Source organism: Palaemon carinicauda, chromosome 10 (genome assembly GCF_036898095.1).
Source record: "Palaemon carinicauda isolate YSFRI2023 chromosome 10, ASM3689809v2, whole genome shotgun sequence".
Lineage (NCBI taxonomy): Eukaryota > Metazoa > Arthropoda > Malacostraca > Decapoda > Palaemonidae > Palaemon > Palaemon carinicauda.
This window is the reverse complement of record NC_090734.1, coordinates 66183942-66208849: the sequence shown is the minus strand read 5'-3', so window position 1 is coordinate 66208849 and position 24908 is coordinate 66183942. Positions and strand designations below refer to the sequence as shown.

At 43.7% G+C, this 24908-nt stretch overlaps 1 protein-coding gene across 1 annotated transcript in view; it reads left to right on the top strand.

Moving 5' to 3' along the window:
* LOC137648623 (vesicle-fusing ATPase 1-like) overlaps window positions 1-24908 on the top strand; it is a 451093-nt gene that overhangs the window by 260204 nt on the left and 165981 nt on the right. The window contains exons 3-5 of the mRNA XM_068381564.1: window positions 22245-22377; window positions 22525-22756; window positions 23983-24116. Coding sequence (XP_068237665.1) covers window positions 22245-22377; window positions 22525-22756; window positions 23983-24116 — 499 coding nt within the window. The remainder of the gene's footprint in view (window positions 1-22244; window positions 22378-22524; window positions 22757-23982; window positions 24117-24908) is intronic.

Genomic DNA, 24908 nt, shown 5'->3' with positions numbered 1-24908 from the left:
TCTTATAGCTTTAAGTATAAGGTATTCACATCTACACATTCTCTTACACTGCCTTTCCTCAAGGCTGAACTTTAATCCCGCAGCCACTTGCCCTTCGGGAACCGCCCCAGCCCCAGCAACCAGGAATCATATAAATACAAGAATAATACAGCATCCGCCTGACGGATCACACCTGACCTATTTAACCTCTGATTGTTTTAAGGTTCAATCAGTAGTATGTCATACGTATTGCTACACTCAGCAAAATTACCGCAACACTTTATGTATACATTAAGCGCCAACATAAGAACACATTGTTATCATCAAGTTTATTTAAAACACGTCATAAGAAGAAATGAGGTCTGTTCAAACAAGAACAACAACAGCAAAGAAGAAAAAATTCTACTCCTCAACTCGAGGAATGTCACGTATGCAAGGGTAAGGAGGTACACTCTGATTGACACTTTTGAAAACTACCTCCTCCGGCACCAGATGTGTTTGCCTAGTGATGTTCAGACACTGCACCATTAATAATGCTTTGTATCACTACTGTGTTAGATTTAACCATCTTTACTCTGTACGGACCCTAATACGCTGGCCCTAGTTTGTGTTTCCTAGGTATTAATCGTTTCAAACACACAGGATCGCCCACAAATACTTTTACCGGGGCAGTTTTGAACCAACCAACATACTTTGAGCTGTGTTTTTCATTAGCTCTTTTCAAAAACCTTTCAGTGGTGTTCATTGCTCATTTGAATAATTTGGCAACTGTTGCAAATTAATCAGGACCATATATGGTAACAGGATCCTGTCCATACATTAAAAAGAAAGGTGTGTCCCTGAGCGAAGCATTATATGCAATATTCAAAGCTAGCTCAGCTGTAGGAAGCATGGTGTGCCAATGAAGGGGGTCATCAGCCACTAAATAACGTAAACTTCGCACTACTTCCCTATTATGCGATTCCACTAAGCCATTAGCTGAAGGCCTATAAGCGGTCACTGAAAAGTGTTAAATTTTCATCAAGTCCGTGACCGATTTCACCACCTTATTTATAAACTTGAGATCATTATCACTTATAAAGAATTTCGGGCAACCAAACCTAGTAATGAAAGAGCACAGCACCTGGGCTAATGAATTTGCTGATTTATCCAACATTGCGTAAGTATGAGTGTACCGAGTAAATGCATCCACAAATACACAAATATACTTATGTTGTGTTGAACCAGTAGGAAATGGTCCTACCGCATCCATATGCACTCTATAATATTTAATATGAATCACAGGCCACTTTCTGGCTTCTGGTACAGTGTTTTTATGTTCTTTGACACAGTTACAAGCATGACAACATTTTATATAATTTTCTGTAGATTTTTTAATTCCTAACCAAAAGAAGGATTCACGTGCTTACCTTAATGTTCTATCAATCCCTAAATGCCCTGCATACGGACTTGCATGTACAATGTGGATGGCTCGATTAATTAAAGAGGGAGGATGAACTACCCGTGCGCAAAATTCCCCTCCCCTCTTCTTGTAAGCACAATATAAGATATCATTCTGTATAAGAAAAGTTCTCACGAGGTACATTCAGAAATGATGGATAACTCTCTGATTCCCCTTTAATCACTGTTCGCACTCTTTCCATCCATTCCTCTTTTTTCTATCCCTCTAAGACTTCCTTTATGTCCCAACCTCCCAAGTCAATCACACCTGCATCTCTCTCTCTCTCTCTCTCTCTCTCTCTCTCTCTCTCTCTCTCATATGGACCCCATTTTCTGATTGCTCCTCCCGTGAATTCACATCCCGTTCTCTTATTTTGAGGGGGGTCTTCAATATTTTAGTTTCATTCTTCATTCCTCTTTTGTGCCCTAGTTGTTACTCCCATTACTGCACCATTCTGCTGTCTCTCAGGGCTTTCCAAGCCAATCGCCAACCTTACTTGGCTGACAGACCAGACAGCTTTCATCTGCCTGTCAGTTACCATTTTCAGCTCACAGTTCTTTGATTCACTGATCATCGGCAGTTCGCCGTTCACCTGCAGCTCGTCATTTAGACTTACTAGTCAACCTCTGCCCGTGGTTCCCTAAATTGGAAGGCAAACAACACACTTCTCGCTACTCACCGTTCGCCATCACACCAATCCACTAAAGCGATCGACAGCCCCCATCAGCGGCGTGTCGACAGGTGACTACATCCGAGCACTGTGCAACTGCACAGTAGCCACGATTCCCAGCCGTTGAGCGTTGGTTAACGTTTGCCAGACCGATGCTGTTCTAATTAATAGCATCAATCCCGTCAGGGCGCATGGTAGGGTGAAGCGTTACCTTACCCACTTCTGTCAGTTGAAGGAGTTCTCTCCCAGGGAAGAATCCTTACACAGGGTATTGCGACCCATCCTTTCCTACATGAGTCAAGACCCCAGCTTCAACAATCTCCCATGCGAAAGGATCTGCAAAGAGCTGTCCCTTTGGGGCGATGTCCACACCATGTTGAAGTTCACACAAGTGGTAAGACCACAGCTCTTCATCTTCACGCTGAACCTAAAGGACGCATACTTCCAGGCCCAAACCATCCATCTTCTAGGAAGTATTGGAGATTCAGTCCAGACAAACAAGAAACATTAGTTCAGGGCACTGTGCTTCGGTCTTTCCACAGCACCCATCCTGGGCTCACAGGATCGGCTTCCATCTCCCCCGTTTTCTGGATGACTGACTGACCCTAGCAGACTCGTTGGCAACCTTGCGTTAGCACAGGAACTTTTGAAGTCTTTTTACCAAAATTTGGTGATCATGGTAAACCTTTGGAAGTCTTCCCTACTTCCTCTCAGAAGACTGGTATGTCTGGGAATGATTCTAGACACCAATCTCCACAAAACCTTATCAAAGACTGGATAACGAGGCTTAGAAAGGTCACAAGACCCTTTCTCAAGACGAGAAGAACTCCCAGCCCATTGTGACTGTTTCTTCTTGGACACCTATCATGTTCGCAACGCCCCTGAACCTCAGGCTTCCTCTGCTCCCCAATCCTAGAACCCAAGGCTCTCTGGCAAGAGGCATGCCAACAACGGTGGGTACAACAATGACGTAAATGTCTTGTCCCTGTTTTTGTCTGAAGAGAAAGATACTCAATAAGGCTAGAACATCGGTCAGCCTCTCAAGGGCTCTCATAGCTCCGGATGGCATTATGCAGAACAGTTTCCAAACCTTCTGCAGCTCCTAATAGAGCCTCCAAGAGAACCCTCTCCATGTCTCAGACAACCACACTTCGACACCTACCACAAGCTATAGGTTCGCTATGATTGTACGCCTGAAGACTACCTAGCACCTCCTCTCTCAGAGAGGCTTTTTCGCAATATGTTGCGAAGAGATTGTCTGGATATCTGAGGAATTCCTCAGCATCAGTCTACCAGGCAAAGTATAATGTCTTCTGTGGTTTATTGTCATGGGAAAGGGTGATATCTCTATTCCAGTAGGTAAAGATGATTACTCTACCCTGAACCACGCCTTCAAACTGAAAGGAAGGGACATCCTAAGGAGACCTCCCTATGTTCCACTTCACCAGGCAACAAATTTTCACCTGGTTTAGAAGACAGTGTTCCTACATACTTGGACAGCGGCCAAACGAGTCAAGGAACTCCATGGTCTCTCTTTCAACATCGCTCATTCATGAGAAAGTTGAAAGGCAACGTTCAGTTTCGTCCCTGAGTTCGATGGCAGACAGTCTCCAGAGGTGACGGATCCTAGACAACAAGTCTCCACTCAGGAACTGATGATCCAGATCATCTGTTACTGTACCCGGGGTGAGGTTTGAGGCTCTACCTCAAGATAATGGTAACAGCCCACCTGGGGGCCTTCTCTCGTCGTCAACACTGGGAAAGACAAGAGGAGGATCACCAAAACATCATGTTTGTTGGATTCACAGAGTCATCAATTACTCTCTGAATCCAGATCTTCATCCAACACATTGACCCATGTTGTTAGGGGCTTAGCTGTGCCCCTGGCCCTTCTAAGCAGATTACTCTGTGATGCAGGTTCTACACGCAAGGGTGTGAATGTTCCAGGTGACTTTCACAACTTTTCTCCAAGACGTGACCCACAGGAACTCAATACGATCTCTATCGGTCCTGTGGTGGCTGCACAACTGCTGGTTGTATACCTAAAGCTCCTTATTGGACAAGGAGGAGAAGTTAGAGGGCACTGTTACCCGGTTTTAGTTTGTGTGTATGTAAAGGTTTGACTGGCTCTTATTCTTTTCTTCATCCTCCTCTCTCTTGGGGAAAGCAGAATTCTGGGTTCTCTGCATAAGCTGACTTCATACCAATGCAGGTAAACCATGGTCCCTTGTGTACCTGGCGAGGTGGTATTGGAGAAGTCTTGGTTACTACAGTTTTTCTTACGAAAAGACTAATAACTTCACCTGGACACTCGCACTTCTAAATATCTCGACACACAGGTTGCGTAGGCTGCAGACGTTGCGTAGCAAGGTTTTAGCGAGGCGCATGGACTTCTTATTTTGAGTACTAACATACTCAGATAAGGAGCCCTCGGGTAAAGCCAAAAATCAGATTGGCAGGGATGTCCACCCTTCCTAATGGGTGAGTCACCCCAAAATAAATAGTGTAGGATTGTATTCAAGTTACGGAACAAATGACAAATTTATAAAAATTTATTTTTCCTAACGATAAAAACCTTTAGCTATTTATACAAACTTACCTATCCCCTTGAAGTCCTACCTCCAAGCAAAGTGAGCTAAATCACCAGTGTGTGAGTGGGAGCTGTAGCAATCTACCCCGCCTACCTTCGCTAACTAGTTAACCCTCGCTGAATTTTAATGGCTCGTCATTTCAGCTTCGCCCAAAGTAATACCCCTAATAGCTAAGGTTTGTATCGTTAGGAAAAATAAAAATGATTTACGAATTTGTCTTGTTGAAATAATAACTGTCTTTAATTTAACTTTTCCAGCTTGACATTGCACTCCTTGCGGCGATGGGCCAACGGCCTTACTAAGTTGGCGGAGGGAGTGCATAGTCTTTACCTTGTCCGCTCCCTGTCGTGGATCCCCCCTTCCCACCGAGTTTGAATTTTCTCCTGAGTAGTCTTTTTTGTCAGCTGATTAATGATTTATAATTTTAGGCAGTATATGTTAGCAATCCATTTTTGTCAACAATTATACTCGTATAAGCGGATGAGCAGCTTGGAGTGATGAGAGCTTCGGGTGTGGAGGAAATGCCCCTCTAAATCTCGATGAAGTCACTGGCAGCAGGGTGATGGATTAGGTTTAAGACTTTTGCTCCTGATGCCTAGCGGTTGATCTTACTAGAATCAGTATGAACCGGCAGGGCTCACTTGCCTTAGTTAGATAGGCACTGTGCATCACAAGGAACTGTCTGTCCTTTGATGTATCTAGCCAATGAATCCTCTATGGATTTAGTTAGTCATGGAAAGAGAAGATGACAGAATGACCCCCAGTCCTGGGCGAAGCGGGGTGCTAAGAATCTCCCGATTTCTAAATACTAAAGAAAAATTGAAAATAGGTAATTGGAATGTTAGAACCATGAATAAGATCGGGAAGTTACAGCAAGTGGAGAGGGAATTTATGAAATATAGTTTGAATATCTTGGCCCTAAGTGAAACATGGGTTAGTCGATTGGTAAGGAAACTTTAGACATAGGCAATATATATATCTACTAAGGAAGATCAGATGGAGTTGGAAGAGAAGAGTTTGGAATGATGATGATACCAAGAGCAGAAAAGGCATTAACCAAGTGGAGAGCTGTAAATAGTAGATTGTTAATAGGAAAGTTCAAATCAAAGCAGTGCAATATGAGTATTAAAATTTGCTAGGCCCCAACAAATGATTCCCCTGAAGAAAGGAAAGATGAATACTATGAAGAACTACAGAGAGTAATAGATGAGATCCCTGAGAGATATATGAAAATCGTGATTGGCGACTTCAATGCTAAAGGTGGAAGAAATAATCAAGGGATAGAGAATGTGATGGGTGTCGAGGGTCCTGGCAAAGTTGCAAATGAAAATGGAGCACATTTAATGAGTTTCTGTTCAGCAAACAATCTTGTCATTGGCGTTACTGTTTTCAACACAAGAACATCCACAAGTATACTTGGACTTCACCATGTGGCATTTACAAAAATAACGTAGATCACATTGCCATTAATAAAGTGAGAAGGAGGACTCTAATAACTTCACCTGGACACTCATACTTCTAAATATCTCGACACACAGGTTGCGTAGGCTGTGGACGTTGCGTAGCAAGGTTTTAGCGAGGCGCATGGAGAAATGTAAGAAGCTATAGAGTTGCCGATATTAGTAGTGATTACTGCTCCTCATTGCCACACTGAAATTAAAACTAAAATCACCCAACAGAGAGATGGATAGAATACGTAGGTTTTTTATACAAATAAGCTTTTAGAAGAAGAGCACAGAGAAACATTTGCAACTGAATGTAGGAATCGATTTGCAGTCTTAGAGACTTTAAGAGACATAGGACAGACAATTAATGAAGAATGGTGTGATATTAGGAACATATATCAGTCAGTTGGTAGTGAAGTCTTGGGACACGCAGTTACAAGGAGAAAGCCATGGATATCAATGATACTTGGGATAGTATAAAAAGGAGACAAAGACAGAAATTGATTGTTGAAAGTTTTTGATCAAGTAATGAAAATTACAAGGTATTCCAGTATTGACAGTGAGGTCAAAAGAAAAGCCAGGAATAAATGGAGAGAATATTTAGTAAAGCAAATGAGGCTAACAAAGCTATGAATTCAGGAAGTGGCTATGGTGTAAGAATTTGCTCATAGAATTATTATTGAAATCTCAACTGGGGCAAAGAAGAAGAAGCATATACCCATCAAAAAGAGAGATGGTTCTTTTATAGCAATAGAAGATGAAGAAAGACAATGTTGGATGGAACACTTTAGTGCGGTTATGAATAGGAGATATGAAGGGAATAATTTGATTGATATACGTAAAGCTGATGGAGACCTTGACGTACCCATGAATTAATTCAATGGGTTTGTCCTAAAAAAATAAAGCCCCCGGGATACAATGGAATAACTGCTGAGATGATACTTGCCGAAAATGAAGTGACTCCCAGACTACGTACAAGATTATTTTATAGAATTTAGCATGAAGAGGCAAAACCGGATGAATGGGAGTTGGGAGTGTTGGTAAAAATAGCAAAAAAAGGAGACCTGACTGATTGCAATAATTACAGTGGCATAACACTTACGCCAGTTGTTATGAAAATATATAGTATGCTTATTCTAAAGAGACGGGAGAGAAAGATTGATGAAAAGCTGAGATGGACGAGCAGGATTTGGAAAAGGTAGAAGTTACACTGACTAAATTTTTATTTTGAGACATGTATAGCAATGTGTAGAATATAGAAATCCCATTTTGATGGCATTTGTTGACTATGAAAAAGCCTTTGATAGAGTGCACCAGCCAATTTTGTGGAGAGTCTTGCGTTATTATGGAATTCCTTTTAAATATGTAAATTTGATTGTCTGTTCATGCGCAGAATAAGTGCAAAGTTAATGTTAATGCAGTCTTATCAAATGAATTTCCAGTGAACGGCTGAGAGTACTCCAAGGGAATGTGTTGTCACCTATATTGTTTATCCTCCTCATGGATATTGTAATGCGTAGAACAGTCAGAGATGGTGGAGAAGGAATGGAGTGTATCGGTGATAGGAATTTAGTAGACCTAGAGTATGCTGATGATACTGTCCTTATTTGCAGAACACCACAGGAATTGCAATACTTGCTTACCAGAATGCATGAAATATCACATGAGGTTGGGCTGAAGATAAATAGAAGAAAGACATGTGATGAGAACAGAGTATACAATGGAAGATGAAATATCATTGGTAAGAGGAAGGATTAATGAGGTAAAATCATTCAAGTATTTAGGAACTATGATTTCCGATACAGGGTTTTTGGAACTAGAGGTTAGTGAAAGATTAAAAAAAAAGCAAATCAGACAATGGCTAGGTTAAGTAAAATCTGGAAATTAAATCGCCTGAAATTACACATAAAAATTAGACTATATATCCGTTCAGTGAGATCAGTGTTACTCTATGAACACGAGTCATAGTATGACAATGAAACGGTCTCCAATAGATTTAATTTGAGAACATAGCCCTCAGAAGGATATTGGGAGTTGAATGCCAGGACAGGATTAAAAATGAAACTACAGTATAAGAGAGGTTACTCGAGTACCATATGTGGATACAATTATGATGAGGGGTAGATGGAGATGCTTTTGACATGTTCTTTGCACTCCCCAAGAGAAATTAGTTCACCAAATATTCGGCTGGGCTCCACAAGGCACCAGAAGTGTTGGAAGACTCAGGCCTACATGCCTGAGGACTCTGAAGCGTGAAGTAGATGATGAATGGAGAAGTATTGAAATAAAACCTCAAGATGACTGGCAAAATCTAACTGAGGCCGTTGTATCAAAAGGCGTAGGAGAAGATGATGATGATGAATTCTATTTTTACAATTCTTACGCCACCGATCTCCTTCTCACGACGATGACGGCCAGCAAAGGGAGTGCGCAGTCCTTATTATGTTTATTTTCTCTTGGGGGACACCCTTCCCATCTGTGGTTTAGGTGTTCCCCCGAGAGTTTCTTTCATATTTTTTATATTTCCTCAGATAGCGATGCCGTTCTTCTTTGTTCGGCTAAGTCAGCAGACGTAGAAGAGCAGATTCGTTCGTTCCTGTGGGATTTGCCGTACCTGCCCAGTCACTGTCCTGCTCTGAAGCTGTTGCAGTTTCTGATCAGCTCGCTAGTTACGACCTTTTCCTTACGTGACGAGGTCCCTGCCAATAGTGGTACTGTACAGTCACTGTTTCACTCTTTGGCTCTCCTTCGTTCCTCATGCCCAAGTGTAGGAATGAGGGCAGTGGCATAATGGGTTCCTTCGGGTGTTTCAGTTGGAGGATCCCTAAGGGGTGAACCCAGAAACCAGCCTCGGCTACGTTTCTTAGGTAGCGTTCGATACCGACCTTTAACTTGAGCAAGGCCTGTTGACAGGAAGCAGAGAGTGCTGCAAGAAGGTCCGCCTCCAGGGTTCAGACAACTTTCCCTTCCAGTGGAGATAACCTTCCCGGGTGTTGGGCTGCTCTCCCTTCCGAGGGAGAGTTTCGTTTCATTAGCTGTTTGACAACCTTCCGATTTACTGAGAGAATTGCTGACAACTCGACGAAGATCAGAAGCTGCTATCTCGTTGCCGAAGGATGCGCTTCTCCCCCTGGGTCAGAGGGAAAGCGAAGTTCCTCCTTCGGGAGGACATTTTTCTCGTCTGTGAGAGATCTTTTTGTGACCAGCTTGTGCCTTACGTCGAGGATGACGCTTCTCCCCCTAAGACTGGGGCAAAGCAAATTCTGAGGTAATGTCCTCCTTCGGGAGGACATTTCTCGTCCGCAAGAGAGATTGATCCGTGATCAACATGTGACATACGCCTACGCTTCTCCCTCCTAAGGCTGGGGGGAAGTATAGTCATAGGCAATTTCCTCCTTCAGGAAAACATTCCTCGCGTTTGCGAGAGAAAGCTTGTGATCAGCTCCTCTCTTGAGGAACCTGCTAGACGTTCCCCTTCGGGGTCCGTCAGGTAGACTTTTCTGACTCCTCGTCGCCCTGGGTATTCTCCTCCCTCTACGGTAAAGAGATGCCTGTTTGAACCTTTGGGTTCTCATCTCGTGGTTTTTTCGAGTTCTTGTGACCATTATGCAGAGTCTTCGGGTCCTCATGACCCCGAGCCTTTGGACATCCGTTACGCTGAGCCTCTGGGCTCTCGTGGTGCTCGTCGCGTTGAGCATTCGGGCTCTTATGACCCTTGTTACGCTGGACCTTTGTGTTCTCGTAACCCTGAGCCCTTGGGCTCTCAGGACCCTGGGCCTCTGGGCTCACATTACGTTTTGCCTGTGGGCTTTCGTAAGCCAGATCCTCTGGGTTCTCGTCACACCTAACCTCTCGGTTCTCGCGACTGCGTGCTTTCGGGCTCTTGTCTCACGTAGCCTTCCGGCTCAGGCCCTTGTGACTTAGGGCCTTCGAACCCTCGTCATGCTGAACCCTGCGGCTCTCGTGATTTCGGGGCTTGAGGCTCTCGTCGCGTTGATCCTTCTGGCTCTCGTGACTTCGGGGCTTCAGGCACTTGTCATGTTGAACTTTTTGATTCTCGTTACCTTGAGCCTCGGCTCTAGTCTCGCTGAGCCTTCGAGCTCTCGCTATGTTGATCCCTCAGGATCTCATAGCGGGACGACTGATCTCTAATCTGCGGTGTCACGCGACGCACAGATAGCGTCGCATGACATATGGACAGTGTCGCACGACGTACGGACAGCTACAGCCCCAGCTAGTTGCTCTGCCTCAGCTAACAGCGGCAGTATCCCGCTATGTACCAGCGCCGCATGACGTACCAGCACCTTGTGACGTATTCTTGTGACCATTATGCTGAGTCTTCTGGTCCTCATGACCCCGAGCCTTCGGACTTCCGTTACGCTGAGCCTCTGGGCTCTCGTGGTGCTAGTCGCATTGAGACTTAAGGCTCTCATGACCCTTGTTACGCTGGGCCTTTGTGTTCTCATAACCCTGAGCCCTTGGGCCTCTGGGCTCACGTTACGTTTTGCCTGTGGGCTTTCGTAAGCCAGATCCTCTTGGTTCTCGTCACACCTAACCTCTCGGTTCTCGCGACTGCGTGCTTTCAGGCTCTTGTCTCACGTAGCCTTCCGGCTCAGGCCCTTTTGACTTTGGGCCTTCGAACCCTCGTCATGCTGAACCCTGGGCTCTCGTGATCTTGGGGCTTGAGGCTCTCATCGCATTGATCCTTCGGGCTTTCGTGACTTCGGGCCTTCAGGCACTTGTCATATTGAACTTTTTGATTCTCGTTACCTTGAGCCTCGGCTCTAGTCTCGCTGAGCCTTCGAGCTGTTGCTATGTTGATCCCCCAGGATCTCATTGCGGGACGACTGATCTCTAATCTGCGGTGTCATGCGACGCACAGATAGCGTCGCATGACATATGGACAGTGTCGCACGACGTACGGAGAGCTACAGCCCCAGCCAGTAGTTCTGCCTCAGCTAACAGCGGCAGTATCCCGCTATGTACCATCGCCGCATGACGTACCAGCACCTTGTGACATATCAGCGTCGCGTGACAACGTCACTCTACACTCCCAGCTGGTCGTTATTCGTCAGCTAAGCTGGTCTTGCCAGCTGTGCGCCTCTCCTCTTCGGATGAACCACCATCACCTTCCCCCCACCCCTCCCGCTAACTAGTGGTTGGGGTAGTAGGCGGCTCGTGATCGTCTCTCGTCACTGAGAAATGCTCACCCCTCTATGAGATCGGCGTCAATCTTGCTACCGCCAGGACGGAAGCAGAGCAACAAGAATTTTTACATTCTCTGCAGTTGAATCCTTCTGCCGGGTCTTTGCCTACATTAGAAGGTAGTATTTCTCGCTAGCAAGAAAGCGTTCACTGGCAACCCCATACAAACCTGCCTAGTGAATGGGTTCTTTGCCTCCTGGGCTAACAAACCCTTACATACGATACTATACCTCTATGAGAAACTTATCCCTGGGAAGTTTTACATAACTACTACAGGCATTTGTTAAAACTCCATAAAAGCCCAAAAGAACTCCTTCTGGGGCACATGCGCTCTCGCCAAGAAAAATCTTTAGGGTTATTGCCACAACACTGTTTCTACCAATTGTTTGAGTCAGCCGCATGCATTCATTTTGCCCCCGGACACAACAAATTATCATTAAACAGCAAGCTTTGTGAAAGATAATTCTTCGGGGTTCATTTTTCTCAGGCTTTATTTCCTGATGGAATAGAGAGCTCTTTGGAGCACTCGCAGAATAGGCTTGTGAGGCATTACAGGGTTATTGTCTCAAGCCTTTAGTCCCAGGGGAATAGTGTTAGCTTATGTTTACGAACCATAGTAACAAACTTTGTTAGTATATGAATGTTGGCAAGCCCCGCCTCCAAGGCAGGTAGGCAAACCAACGCAGGTATGATCGTTACAATAGTTTTATGTTTTATTTTGTGGGCGTATGCTCGAACATCTTAGAAATACTTCAGCTAGTTGACTATCAAAATTCATTGGGCAATAATGTTGCAACGTCGCAAGCTGGCCCAGATTCTTTTTCAAACATTTACCTGGAGGCAAAGAATATGCATTCACGACAGCAGACGGGCATGCAAATATGCGTGCAAGCAATCTTTCTGCCAACAAGGGCTATAGACCATCTAACAAAATGAACTCCATTCTAATAGATTATAAGTGTTGATGGCTATATCCCTTACGGGAATCCAGGTTATACATTACTCTTCTACCTTCCCGTAACCGGACATACTGCATATGCGTTCTGCCGTCATAGGCAGTTCCTTCCTATCTTTACGATCAGAGGTCTAAGTTTTTAAAAAAATACTTGGACTGAAAACTTCTCATGAGTGAAACAGTTTCCTAGAAGGAGCCATTCAATACTTATGCCAGTTTTTACCGATTAGAGACGAAGAAATACAAACTTTTTTCGTCTTTCGTAGGAAGGAGAAGATCTCGGTTACAAACGTTTTCAACGTTCTCCAACTGAGTTTGGGACACCTATAATTCGGGCTATGCCTGTATGTTCGTCTGGCTCCACAGTCTGTTACTGGTCCGCAGAAGATATGTCTCAATCTTACCTTTTGGAAGTAGTTGGATGTGTTTGGTAGTTACCGACCAGTCTTTCGTCCAAAAACGATTGCTAAGGAGATTTGCTGTAATTACATAAGCAGTACTGGCTACCATAGTTTACCAATCTGTGTCACACCTACTTGGCCAACCCCCCACTAGATTGGTGGGAGTTGGATGACAGGATCCTCCCCCCCCTTCATAGCATAAGCGTGCAATTGGTTGCACGTCTTGACATCAACTTGAGATGTTTCTTGCTACGCAATCTCTTGACCCCTTGGGGGGGGGGGATTCGAGGAGAATTCATTTTCCCTTGAAAGGCAAGGTCTCTAGTTCCACTCAATGGAACTTGAGCTAGCCCCTGGGGGGGGGGGGGGAACAACAGTCACAATCCTGGGGTATTGTTGACCACCCTGGGGGTAATTGGTTGACCAGGTAGTCCAGTGCCCTTCCCATTTTCCGATGATTGAAGGGGGAAAATCTTTCCTCATGGGTCCAATGACACCTCAAGTCCAAGTGGAGTCAATCAAGCGATTCCTTGGACACCCTGGTTCAACTAAAATCAGAGGAACTAATGGACCTCGGATGGTGGGTGGCAGACGAGAACCTCCGCAAAGAGTTCAATCTTCTCCCCCCCCCCCCCTGGAACTGATGCTCTTTTCGAATGCATTGAAAGATGAAAATGGGGTCCCATATGCCTTACCAAACCATCTTCGTCCTTTCGTCCTAATCAAAAAGGTACCAGCGCATAAATTTCTAAGCAGGCAATACACGCAGAGGATTGGCGCGTTTGTGCCAATCCTTAACATGTAAGGGTGGTAAACAGGACAAACCTGGCATGACTAGCTTGTCCTCTCATCCAGTCAGCATGTTTGACCGTACAGGCTGATCCCGTCGCGATTGGCAGTATGGCCCACTAGTCTCGTGCATGTATGGGCACGGTCTAACATGCTGACGGGGTTGACTCACCTATTTTGACACGTACAGTATTCCATACTTCATCTCTTGATCGGAGCACTTTTTATATAAAGATAAACTGATTGCATTTCACAAGTTTGTAATATTATGTATTTCATTGCTCTTTATTTTAGGTTCTCCCCTCACTTTTTCATTCACCAAGTTATGGTTTCCTTAAATTTCCTCTTCTTTTTTATAGTATATTTTATCTTGAAAACCACACAGTATTCGGCCTTATTTGTGTAATAGTATCTTGTATTCTGATAATAAACAGAAATTGAAACAAAAGGAAAAAAAAATTGATATTCTGATTAAGTTTTATGAATTCTATTCATAGGAAAATACGGTGTAAAATGTGGATAGAGGATAAATTAAGTAGCTACTGATAATTCTATTAACTTATGTATATCTCTCTCACATTTTCTCTCTGCCTACATAAACGCAATCGTTTTCAAATTTTTATAAATTAACGCGAAAACAAGTACGCCTAACTAAAAGTGCAGTTATGCTTCAGCATGAGATAATCTTCAGAAAGGTCTAAAATCCATTTAGTATATTCCTCCCAGGAGACACTTGGACTCTCGGATTAATGGGGATAAATGGAAAAGGTAATCCTATAATGACTTAAAGAGAAATATGTACATTAACTCTGTAGCGGACAATCACCACCACGTAAAAGTCGACAGAGAATGCCTTCATATGACTATTTCAAAACAGATTTCATAGATATATATTATATAAAGAATAAAGAAAGTAAAAAGTACCAAAATTTGTCATTTTCAAAATTAGATGTAGGCTACCAATTGTACTTTATACCCGGTAACGTACCAAATTTAGTTAAGTACCAAAAACGTAACCTTGTGGGCCTATCCTGGGTGCCTAATCCTCCTGAACTAAGCAGGCTAGTCCGTAGTGTGTGTGTGGCATTTCTCACAGGATTGGAGCATCACTCCAATCCTTAAGGATAATCTGTACGGTCAGTCCTCTGCGTGTATGGCCGGCTTAAGAGAACCACCTAGCAGTAGAGATACTCAGATGGGCAGAAGATAACTCGTTGGCCCCATCTGCTTGCTTCATTCCAGGCAAAAGGAATGCGTTTGTAGACAGTCTGAGCAGAGCTACTCAAATAGTGGGCTCTGAGAGATTTTTTAATCATCTAGTAGCCAACCAAGTCCTGACTTTGTGGGGCTCCCCGACTGTCGACCTGTTCATGACGGCCCTGAAATTCAGGTTCTCGCTTTACTGCTCCCCAGAACCGGACTTCCAGGTTCTATGACAAGATACATTCCAACAAAGGCAGGACAATATAGATGTTAGGCTTATCCCCCATTCTGTCTGATGAGAAAGGTCAGAATAAACGAGAACATATCAATGACTCTGATAGCTCCACTATGGCATCACGCAGATTGGTTCCCGAACCTTCTGCAGCTCCAGACAGAGCATCCAAGGGAACTTCCTCCACGACACAATCTGCTCTTAATATCCACACACCTTCAGCTTCCACAAAGTCGTAGCTTCGCTTTGACTTCATGCCTGGAGACTGTCTAGTATCTCTTCATGTAGAGAGGCCTTTTGCAATGAATTGGAGAAAGGATGCCTGGACTCCTGAGATGCTTTTCAGCTTCAGTCTACCAGGCTAAGTAGTCTGTTCTCTGTAGTTGGTGTCGTGAAAGGGGTATCACTTTCCTCAATGCCTCTGTTCCAACAATGGCAGAGTGCCTTGTATACCTTTGGGAAGAAATGCTGCACTCGGTTTCAACAGTCAAAGGCTACTGTTCAGCCTTGATTCTCGCCTTTAATCTGAATGAAGTAGATATTTCCTCCTCGGAGCTTTTTCTCTTCATATGAAGTTATGAAATTACTTTTTCCCAGTCGGAGGTTAGACCTCCTTCTTGGAATGTGGTACAAGTCTTTCAGCCACTGAAGGTAACTCCCTACGAGCCACTTCGCCAGGCAACAGACTGCCACCTTGCTCTGAAGATGGTGTTCCTACTCGCTTTGGCTTCAGCCTAAAAAGTCAGTGAATTGCATGGTCTATCAGATGACATCTCTCATTCAAGGATATGGGGAGAGGTAATTCTCAGCTTTGTCCCTGAATCTATTGCCAAGACTTAAAAATCATGGGGTAGGGGATCCTAAATTTGGACCCTTCAGGACCGAGAGTGTTCGTTCTGTAACCAAAAACCTAGACCAACTGGTACTTTGCCCAGTGAGGAATCTGAGGAGTTACTTAAAAGAACAGCAGCAGTTCGCCCCCACGTGTCGGCAATGTTTGTCAGCACGGGGAAGGTCAAGAGGAGGGTCACGAGAAATACTATCTTCTTGGATTTGGAAAGTCATTGATTTTGCATTTAATTCTGACCCTCCTCCACAACAGCGACCCAGAGCTCATGATGTTAGGGGCATTGCAACATCCCTGGCTTGCAAGAGAACTATTTTGTGGCACAGGTATTTCAAGCGGATGTGTGGAAGTGTCAGATCACCTTCACTGCCCACTACCTGCAAGATGTAACCCACAGGAACATGGATACGTTTTCCATTGGTCCTGTGGTGGCTGCATAACAAATGGTCTAATAGACAAGTAACAGAGGGTTGAGGGCTAAGGTTACCCTGGTTAGTCCGGGGTGAATGAGTAGAATGGCCAGGGCACCAGCCACCTGTTGAAATACTACCGCTAGAGAGTTATGTGGTCCTTTGACTGGCCAGACAGTACTGCATTGGATCCTTCTCTCTAGTTACGGTTCTCTTTCCCTTTGCCTACACATACACTGAATAGTCTGGCCTATTCTTTACAGATTCTCCTCTGTCCTCATTCACCTGACAACACTGAGATTACTAAACAATTCTTCTTCACCCAAGGGGTTAACTACTGCACTGTAATAGTCCAATGGCTACTTTCCTCTTGGTAAGGGTAGAAGGGACTCTTTAGCTATGGTAAGCAGCTCTTCTAGGAGAAGGACACTCCAAAATCCAACCATTGTTCTCTAGTCTTGGGTAGTGCCACAGCCTCTGTACCATGGTCTTCCACTGTCTTGGGTTAGAGTTCTCTTGCTTGAGAGTACACTCGGGCACACTATTCTATCTCGTTTCTCTTCCTCTTTTTTTGTTAAAGTTTTCATAGTTTATATAGGAAATATTTATTTAAATGTCATTGTTCTCAAAATATATTATTTTTCCTAGTTTCCTTTCCTCACTGGGCTATTTTTCCTGTTGGGGCCCCTGGGCTTATAGCATCCTGCTTTTCCAACTAGGATTGTAGCTTAGCAAGTAATAATGATAATAATAATAATAATGACTGGCTTCTTTCTTTCTTTCACCTTCTTCTCTGTGCAGTCTCAGTACTCTCAAATTCCTATGACTTGAGATCCTATTACTAAGACCAGCCACATTGCTAGTATCACAAAGACATAGCTTCTGCAGGCTGCTAATCAGCTTTACCCCGAGGGTAAAGCTGACTCCTGTTAGGCCATCGAGGACTGCTCCTCTTGCATCTTCCACCGGACACTGCTACCTCACCTCTGCCGAGGGAGTCGCACAACAAAGAGGCCTCCTCTCTTCCAACTTCGGAGGAAGTGTCCCATTGCACGGAGAGTTCTCCTCCACCAATGGAAGTCAGAAGGGATAGGACAATCCGGCCTTTGATGCTTGACCCCTACCTCCTTCCTCGGAAGGAACCAAAGGACTCCAAGATTCTTCCAAAGTCCTCTTCAAGGACTTCTAAGCCAACAGATGCAGCCAGTCACTTACGGGATGTCCGCGAACTACCCCTAGAATAGCTCTCGGAGATGGAAGAAGGAGACTTCGCTGCAAGTGCAATGTCAGGAGAGCAGGAAGAGTCGGAACATGCATTCTGGCAGGTTCTTACTCTCATGAGGGTTCTCAATGGGTTTACCGACCCAGAGATACCCCCACGAGAGGGCAAAGACTCAGTCTTACTGTGTCTTTGGCACCCAGAAGCCCTCAAAGACCAGCACAGCTTTGCCCTGGACTCAAGGGCTGAAGAGTGCCAGGGCTAAGATCGCCCTACAGCTTTCTGAGCTCTCCTCCTCTCAACGTTCCGGCTTTACCATTAAGCTTCTCCCACCTCCTCGTCTCCAGCGGAGGAGGTATTTTGAGATCTTAGACGAGCCTCATCCATCTCTTCCTCTCCATCACTCTTTGGAAAAGCTCACTAAGGGAGTCTCTATAGAGATTCTCCATCCGACAGGCCTCATTCTCGGCAACCGAAATCCTTAGTCAGGAGAAAGTCACAAAGTACGCCATGCAGGCTACTTCGTGGCTTGATGTTAGGTTAAGGACCTTGGGAATCCTGGTACGAACCGAGGATTTCTCTAAGGAATGTACCAGGAAAACAATGGAGACTTAACTGCTCTCAGGCACCCGCACGATCGAGTTTCTCGCCCATCAAGTTTCAAACTTATGGGCGAATACCGTTCTGAAACGTCGGGATGCGGTGTCTGAGAGATTCCACCAGCAAGTCCCAAATGCCGAGATCACCAGGCTCAGAAATTCCTCTCTAGAGGGATCCCATCTATTTGAGCCTAAGGATGTGGAACATGCTGAGAGATGGAGGAAGTCACACCAGGACTCCTTCCTCCATAGGGCTTTGACATCCAATCCCTATAAACCACCAGCTCCTCAGCAGTCCCGTCAAGCCAAGACCACGACGAACAAAATAGTAGTGAAGACAACGGTGTCTAAGAAGCCCATTCCTGCCAAGGACAGGATAGGCACAAAGTCCTCCAGGGGAGGAAAATATCCTAGAGGGAGTCGCCGAAGCTGCAAACGCTAAGATAGGCACTCCCCCTGCTTATCCACCAGTAGGGGATGCCTACAACGTTCCTCGGACAGGTAGAAGCAACTCAGGGCCAAACCCTGGACAATCTCCTTGATTCATTTAGGGTATCACGTCCCGTTCATAACATCTCTCCCTCCCCTGACCAGGAATCCAGTGTCAACAGACTCCTTTGCGATGGGATCAGTAAAGGGGCTAGCCCTCCGGGCAGAAGTCCAGACCCTGTCGAAGAAGGCCGCTCTCCAGGAGGTCCTCAATTGGTTTCCAGGATTCTTCAGTCGACTTTCTTGTGAAAAAGGCGTCTGGAGACTGGAGACCAGTCATCGACTTCTCAGCTCTGAACAAGTTTGTCAAACAAATTGTGTTCAGCATGGAGACAACAGACACGGTCAGACTAGGGCTAAGACCAGAGGACTTCATGTGTACACTGGACTTAAAGGATGCGTACTTCCAGATCCCAATCCATCCGTCTTCAAGGAAGTACTTAAGATTCAGCCTAGTTAATAGGAAATACCAGATCAAGGTAATGTGCTTTGGTCTTTCCACAGCACCTCAAGTCTTCGCCAGAGTGTTTACCCTAGTGTCATCTTGGGCACACAGGATTGGCATCCGTCTCCTTCGTTATCTGGACGACTGGCTAATCCTAGCAGACTCGGTGTCACCCCTTCTTCAACATCGAGACAATCTTCTGAAGTTTTGCCAAGATCTGGGGATTATGGTATACCTTGAAAAGTCCTCCCTGCTTCCTACTCAGACTCGTATACCTAAGCAGGATAATAGACACCAATCTCCACAAAGCCCTCCCATCAGATGACAGAATATCGAGGCTGAGAAAGGTCGCAAGACTCTTTCTGAGACGAGAAGAGCTTCCAGCCTAGATGTGGTTACGCCTCATCAGTCACCTTTCATCGCTGGCCCGTCTAGTTCCCAACGGTCGCCTTAGGATGAGATCCCTCCAGTGACAACTCAAGTCCCGTAGGAATCAGGCTTTTGATTCCCCAGTCATCCGGATTCCCTTGGGATCAGCGGAACAGAAGGACATCGAATGGTGGGTGTCAGATGAGAACCTACAAAAGAGAGTGGACCTTCTCATCCTCCCCCCAGATTTGATGCTGTCTCAGACACTTCAAAAAAAGGGTGGAGGGCCCACATACTGCACCACACGAACTCAGGCCTATGGTCAGAGTCAGAAGAGCACCTCCACAGAAATCTCTTAGAGATGAAGGCCGTCTTTTTGGACCTTCAACAGTTCCCACAGTTCCTGGCGGGCCACTCAGTGGTGCTGATGAGCAATAACACTACATTAGTGGCTTACATCAACAAACAAGGAGGTACTTTTTTTGCAGCCCCTGTCCCATCTAGCAGTAGAGATAATGAGATGGGCCGAGATTCACTCAATACCACTATCGGCACGCTTCATTCCGGGAAAGAGGAATGTGCTCGCCGACAACCTGAGCAGAGCATCTCAGATAGTGAGTACCGAGTGATCTTTGGATCATCTAGTAGCCAACCAAGTCCTGATTTTGTGGAGTTCTCCGACAGTGGATCTCTTTGCAACGGCCTTGAACTTCAGGCTCCCATTATACTGCTCTTCAGTCCCAGACCCCAAGGCTCTCTGGCAAGATGCATTCCGACAACGGTGGGACATCGATGTTTACGCCTTTCCCCCGTTCTGTCTGATGAGGAGGGTACTCAACAAGGCCAGAACATCGGTCAACCTCTCAATGATCCTCATAGCTCCACTATGGCATCACGCAGAAGGGTTTCCTGATCTTCTACGACTCCTGATGGAGTCTCCGAGAGACCTCTCTCCACGACAGTCTCTCCTCTCGATGCCACTATTCCAGCAGTAGCAGACAGAGTTCCTCATGTATTTGCGTGTAGAAATGCACCTGTCAGTCTTGGCGGTAAAATGCTATTGCTCAGCCTTAAGCCTCTCCTTTAGACTGAATGGAATGGACATTTCTTCATCGCTAGAACTTTCCATGCTCATACGGAGTTATGAATTTACCTGTCCTCGGTCTGAAGTGAGATCTACCCTATGGAACATGGTTTGAGTTCTTAGGTCTCTAAAGAGACCTCCCTATGAACCATTACACCAGGCTAGCTTTGGTTTCGGCCAAGCAAGTCAGTGAACTTCATGGTGTCTCATATGAAATCGCCCATTCAAGTGGATGGGGAGAGGTAACGTTCAGCTTTGTCCCTGAGTTTGTTACTAAGACTCAGAACCCGGGAGTAGCGGATCCTAGATTAAAATCCTTCCGGATTTCAAGTCTTCGTTCTGTAACAGATGACCCTGATCATCTCTTACTCTGCCCAGTGAGGAGTTTGAGGCTGTACCTTAAGAGAACAGCCTCAGCCCGTCTCCGTGTGCCTGCACTTTTTGTCAGTAGAGGGAGGACCAAGAGGAGGGTCACCAAGAACACCATCTCAGCATGGAATCACAAGGTCATAGATCATGCACTGAATCCACACCCTCCTCCTTCACGTCACCCCAGAGCTCATGATGTCGGGGGCATAGCTATGTCCCTGGCATTCAAGAGGAGTTTTTCAGTTACGCAGGTTCTACAGGCTGGGGTGTAGAAACGTCAGAACACTTTCACAGCCCACTACCTGCAAGACGTGACCCACAGGAGACTCGATACGTTTTCTGTCAGCCCTGTGGTGGGTGCACAAGAGCTGGTATAAGACCTCAAGTTCCTTATTGGACAAGTAGCAGAAGGTTGACTGCACTGTTACCCGGTTTTAGTCTGCGTGAATGAAAAGGTTTGACTAGCTCTTATTTTTTCTTCATCCTCCCCTCTCTTGGGGAAAGCAGCATCCTGGGTTCTCTGCATAAGCTGACCTCAAACCACTGCAGGTAAACCATGCTCCCTTGTGTACCTAGTATTAAGCTAATACTGTTGCATCCCCATACCCTGGCAAGGTGGTATTGGGAAAGTCTTGGTTACAACAGTTTTTCCTATAAAGGACTGAATAACTTTTACCTGGACGGTCACACTTCTGAATATCTCAACGCACAGCTTGTGTAGGAGTCCCCGGGTAAAGTCAAAAAGCCATATTAGCAGGGACGTCCACCCTTCCTAATGAGTGAGTTACCCCTAAATAAATTGCGTAGGTTTGCATTCCAGTTATGGAACAAATGACAAATTCATAGATAACTTGTGATTTTTCCTAAAGATGCAAACCTTTAGCTATTTATACATACTTACCCACCAGTGCTATCCCCCTTGAAGTCCTACCTCCAAGCAAAGTGAGCTAAATCAACGGTGTGTGAGCGGGAGCTGAAGAAAGCTTTCCCCCCCTACCCCCGCTAACTATTGGTAGTTAACCCTTGCTAAATTTTAATGGCTCGTCATTTCAGCTTCGCTGAAAGTAATACCCCTAAATAAATAGCTAAAGGTTTTTATCTTCAAGAAAAGTGCAAATTATCTACAAACTTGTCATTTTTAACACAATAGTTGTCTTTCTAAAGAATTTATGTGCTTATATTCTCAGTTTTGACACCTAATAGTCTATGTAATAAGTAATGGTTTGTAAGTAAAACAAGTTTGTGTACTGAGAAGTAAATTTTTATTCATTTCCTGTCAAGTGCTTTCCTATGAACATCTATAACTTATTTTGAAAATATATTACGTGGAATTACAGTTAACAAAGGCTCTTGGATTAATGCTTTTATGACTCTGTTTTCATTACAAGGACTGTAATACTTTTCATAGAAATATTTATTAAACTTTGTTTACCATAATCTATATAATACTTTTCTTAAAACTATTTATTGAACTCTTTTGACCATGGTCTAATTTTTTTAAGGTTTGTACAAGTTACTGCAGATCATGGCAAGCCATTTATATACACGATTCGGCAGGACCGAGGTGTCAAGCAAGGACACATGGGTTTCAACGCAATTCAAAGAAAGCAAGCTATGCTTTCCTTGGATCAGGAGGTAGAATATCTTATTTTTAATCTTTGTTATTTTGAGCTTAATTCCAGTATATGTAATTTTATAATGTCTATAACTAAATTCTTTATTACCATGAAATATTTTTAATACATATGTATTCTTTTTTTTACAAGAATGAATACTTTTCAGATTAGGGTGGAACCATATGTACATGACCCACAGACTCAGTTGATTGGAACACTGGTAGTAGAAGCTGACTTTTTGCAGAAAAAAAGCACCACAAATGAGCCCTATGATACCGACCAAATGAGTATGATTTTCAAAGAACAGTTTGCACGGCATGGATTCACTGTTGGGCAGCCCCTGGTCTTTAAGTTCATGGATAAGAAAACTCTCTCTCTTACATGCAAAGAAATTGAAGGTAATTTTATTGAGAATTAGCTTTTTATATTCGGTATATACTGTACTGTATTGGTGTTTTAATTGGATGATGCATAGTACAGTACATAAAGGTTAGGCACTTTACCAAGTAGTAACCCCTCAACTTATAGGAGTACTTTGCTTATTGACTTCATTATTCTGGTGATTTTTGCTAGGCATCTTTTTCAGACAAGATAGATTTTGCTGATAAATCTCCCATTTAATGGAAAATAAAAAGAGCAGTCTAGTTTGGGCTATATTATCTTGAATGTTCAAATATAGGCTCCACTATATTATTGTAATATGCCGTACGTCTTTAATTGGTTCCAAAAGAACCGATCCAAGTCAATGTTCAATGTGGGTCAGAGTTTCATCCTATAAAGTGACCTGTGTAGTCCACATGCATTTACTGAACAAAAAAAAAATTACTTGCAACCCTCCATCATCTTATCAAAACCAGATACTTGCAGTATATTAATAAGTGATGTAAAGCTGGAACCAACGTAAAGAGAGGTATTACTGTTTCGGGTTTTTGTTACATATCAGAATTTGTGTACCAGAATGCTAGCCCCACCCCAAAGTAACTGATCAGTTGATGTGTTTCCTATGAAGTTTTTTTTTATTGAATGACTTCTAAACAGAATGAGTAAAAGTGATGGTTTCTTATTTTTTAAGACATTGTTAGAATAAAAAAAACCCACCAATGTGAGTACATTTGTTTTGTTTAGAGAAGAAAGTTCTTGGGGGCTTGAGACAACTAAATATCATAATTTTAGCATAAGTTTTGCAAAGAATCTATTATTGCAGTATGAATAGGTTGAGACAATCCAATTTCTTTACACCATGGTGGTCAGTAGCACTCAACTTGCAAGATGATCAGTTGGTAGTGCATGCTTTCTACAAAGTAATGACAAAGTAATAAATTAAGTGCTATATTTACCACTTGTTGATAATTGTTTTTATTTTGTAAACTTTTCAAATCCAAAATAATAATAAAATTTTGGTTTTTTGTGATAACCGTTTCCACATGAAATATTTGTGTGCCATTGTAATTAGTCTGTTCTTTGAGCATCCACAGTAAATTATCTTGTGATATTTTCCACCTAGTATGGTTGACAGATTCTAAAGCCTCTGTTCTCTGACATTCACACCAAGTCATTTATCAATCTTTTCTAATACATCACTAAGTTTTTTTTTTTAATTAAAATAACTTTGATTGCACCACAGCTGCAGATCCAGAGGCTGCTCTAGGAAAGAAGAAAGAACCAAAGAAAATAAGATTTGGTGTTTTGACACCAAACTCATCCATAATATTTGAAAAAAGTGAAGGGTCATTCTTGATATTGACAGGAAAGTCCAAGGTACGGAAATATTACCCTTTTTTTTAGTTGTAGTTCATTGCAATGACTTCTTACCTGAAATTCATACCTCTTACATTGTTTTGGAAGCTTATCTTCTCGGCATGATTAATCCTCTATTGACGTAGATATGAGCTATCACACTTTTTCAAGGCTATGTCTATTTACATATGTGTAGTCACTCTGCACAATGAGGTAGAAAATCAAATTTTTGGGGGGGCATTTGGCAGATGGACTAAAATGTCTAAGACATCCAAAATCCTTGTAACTCTCTCTCTCTCTCTCTCTCTCTCTCTCTCTCTCTCTCTCTCTCTCTCTCTCTCTCTCTCTCTCTCTCTCTCTCTCTCTCTCTCTCTCTCTCTCTCTCTCTCTCTCTCTCTCATATATTTTAAGGGCCACAACTATTAAATAGAATCACCTTTACAATGAATAGTGTAAAAAATAAAATGAAAGGACTTGGTAAGTCTACGGCACCATGTCCAGATGCTATTCATCGAAGAGAAATTATAGAACTAGAAGAAGAGATAACCCCACACTTTTACAAAATGTTTAGAAAGACAGCCAACACAGGAAAGATACCACAAGGATAGAAACTAGGCAATGTTCCTCCAGTCTACAAGAAGGGACCAAAAGAAGAACCTGGTAACTACAGACTTGGGTGTCTAACTTCAGTGCCGTGAAAAATTTTGAATAAATTATATTAGATTCAATAGTAGAACATATAGAGAAAACCAATCTGATAGACAGCCAACATGGTTTTTGACAAAAGAGATCATCTGTGACAAATCTTTTGGA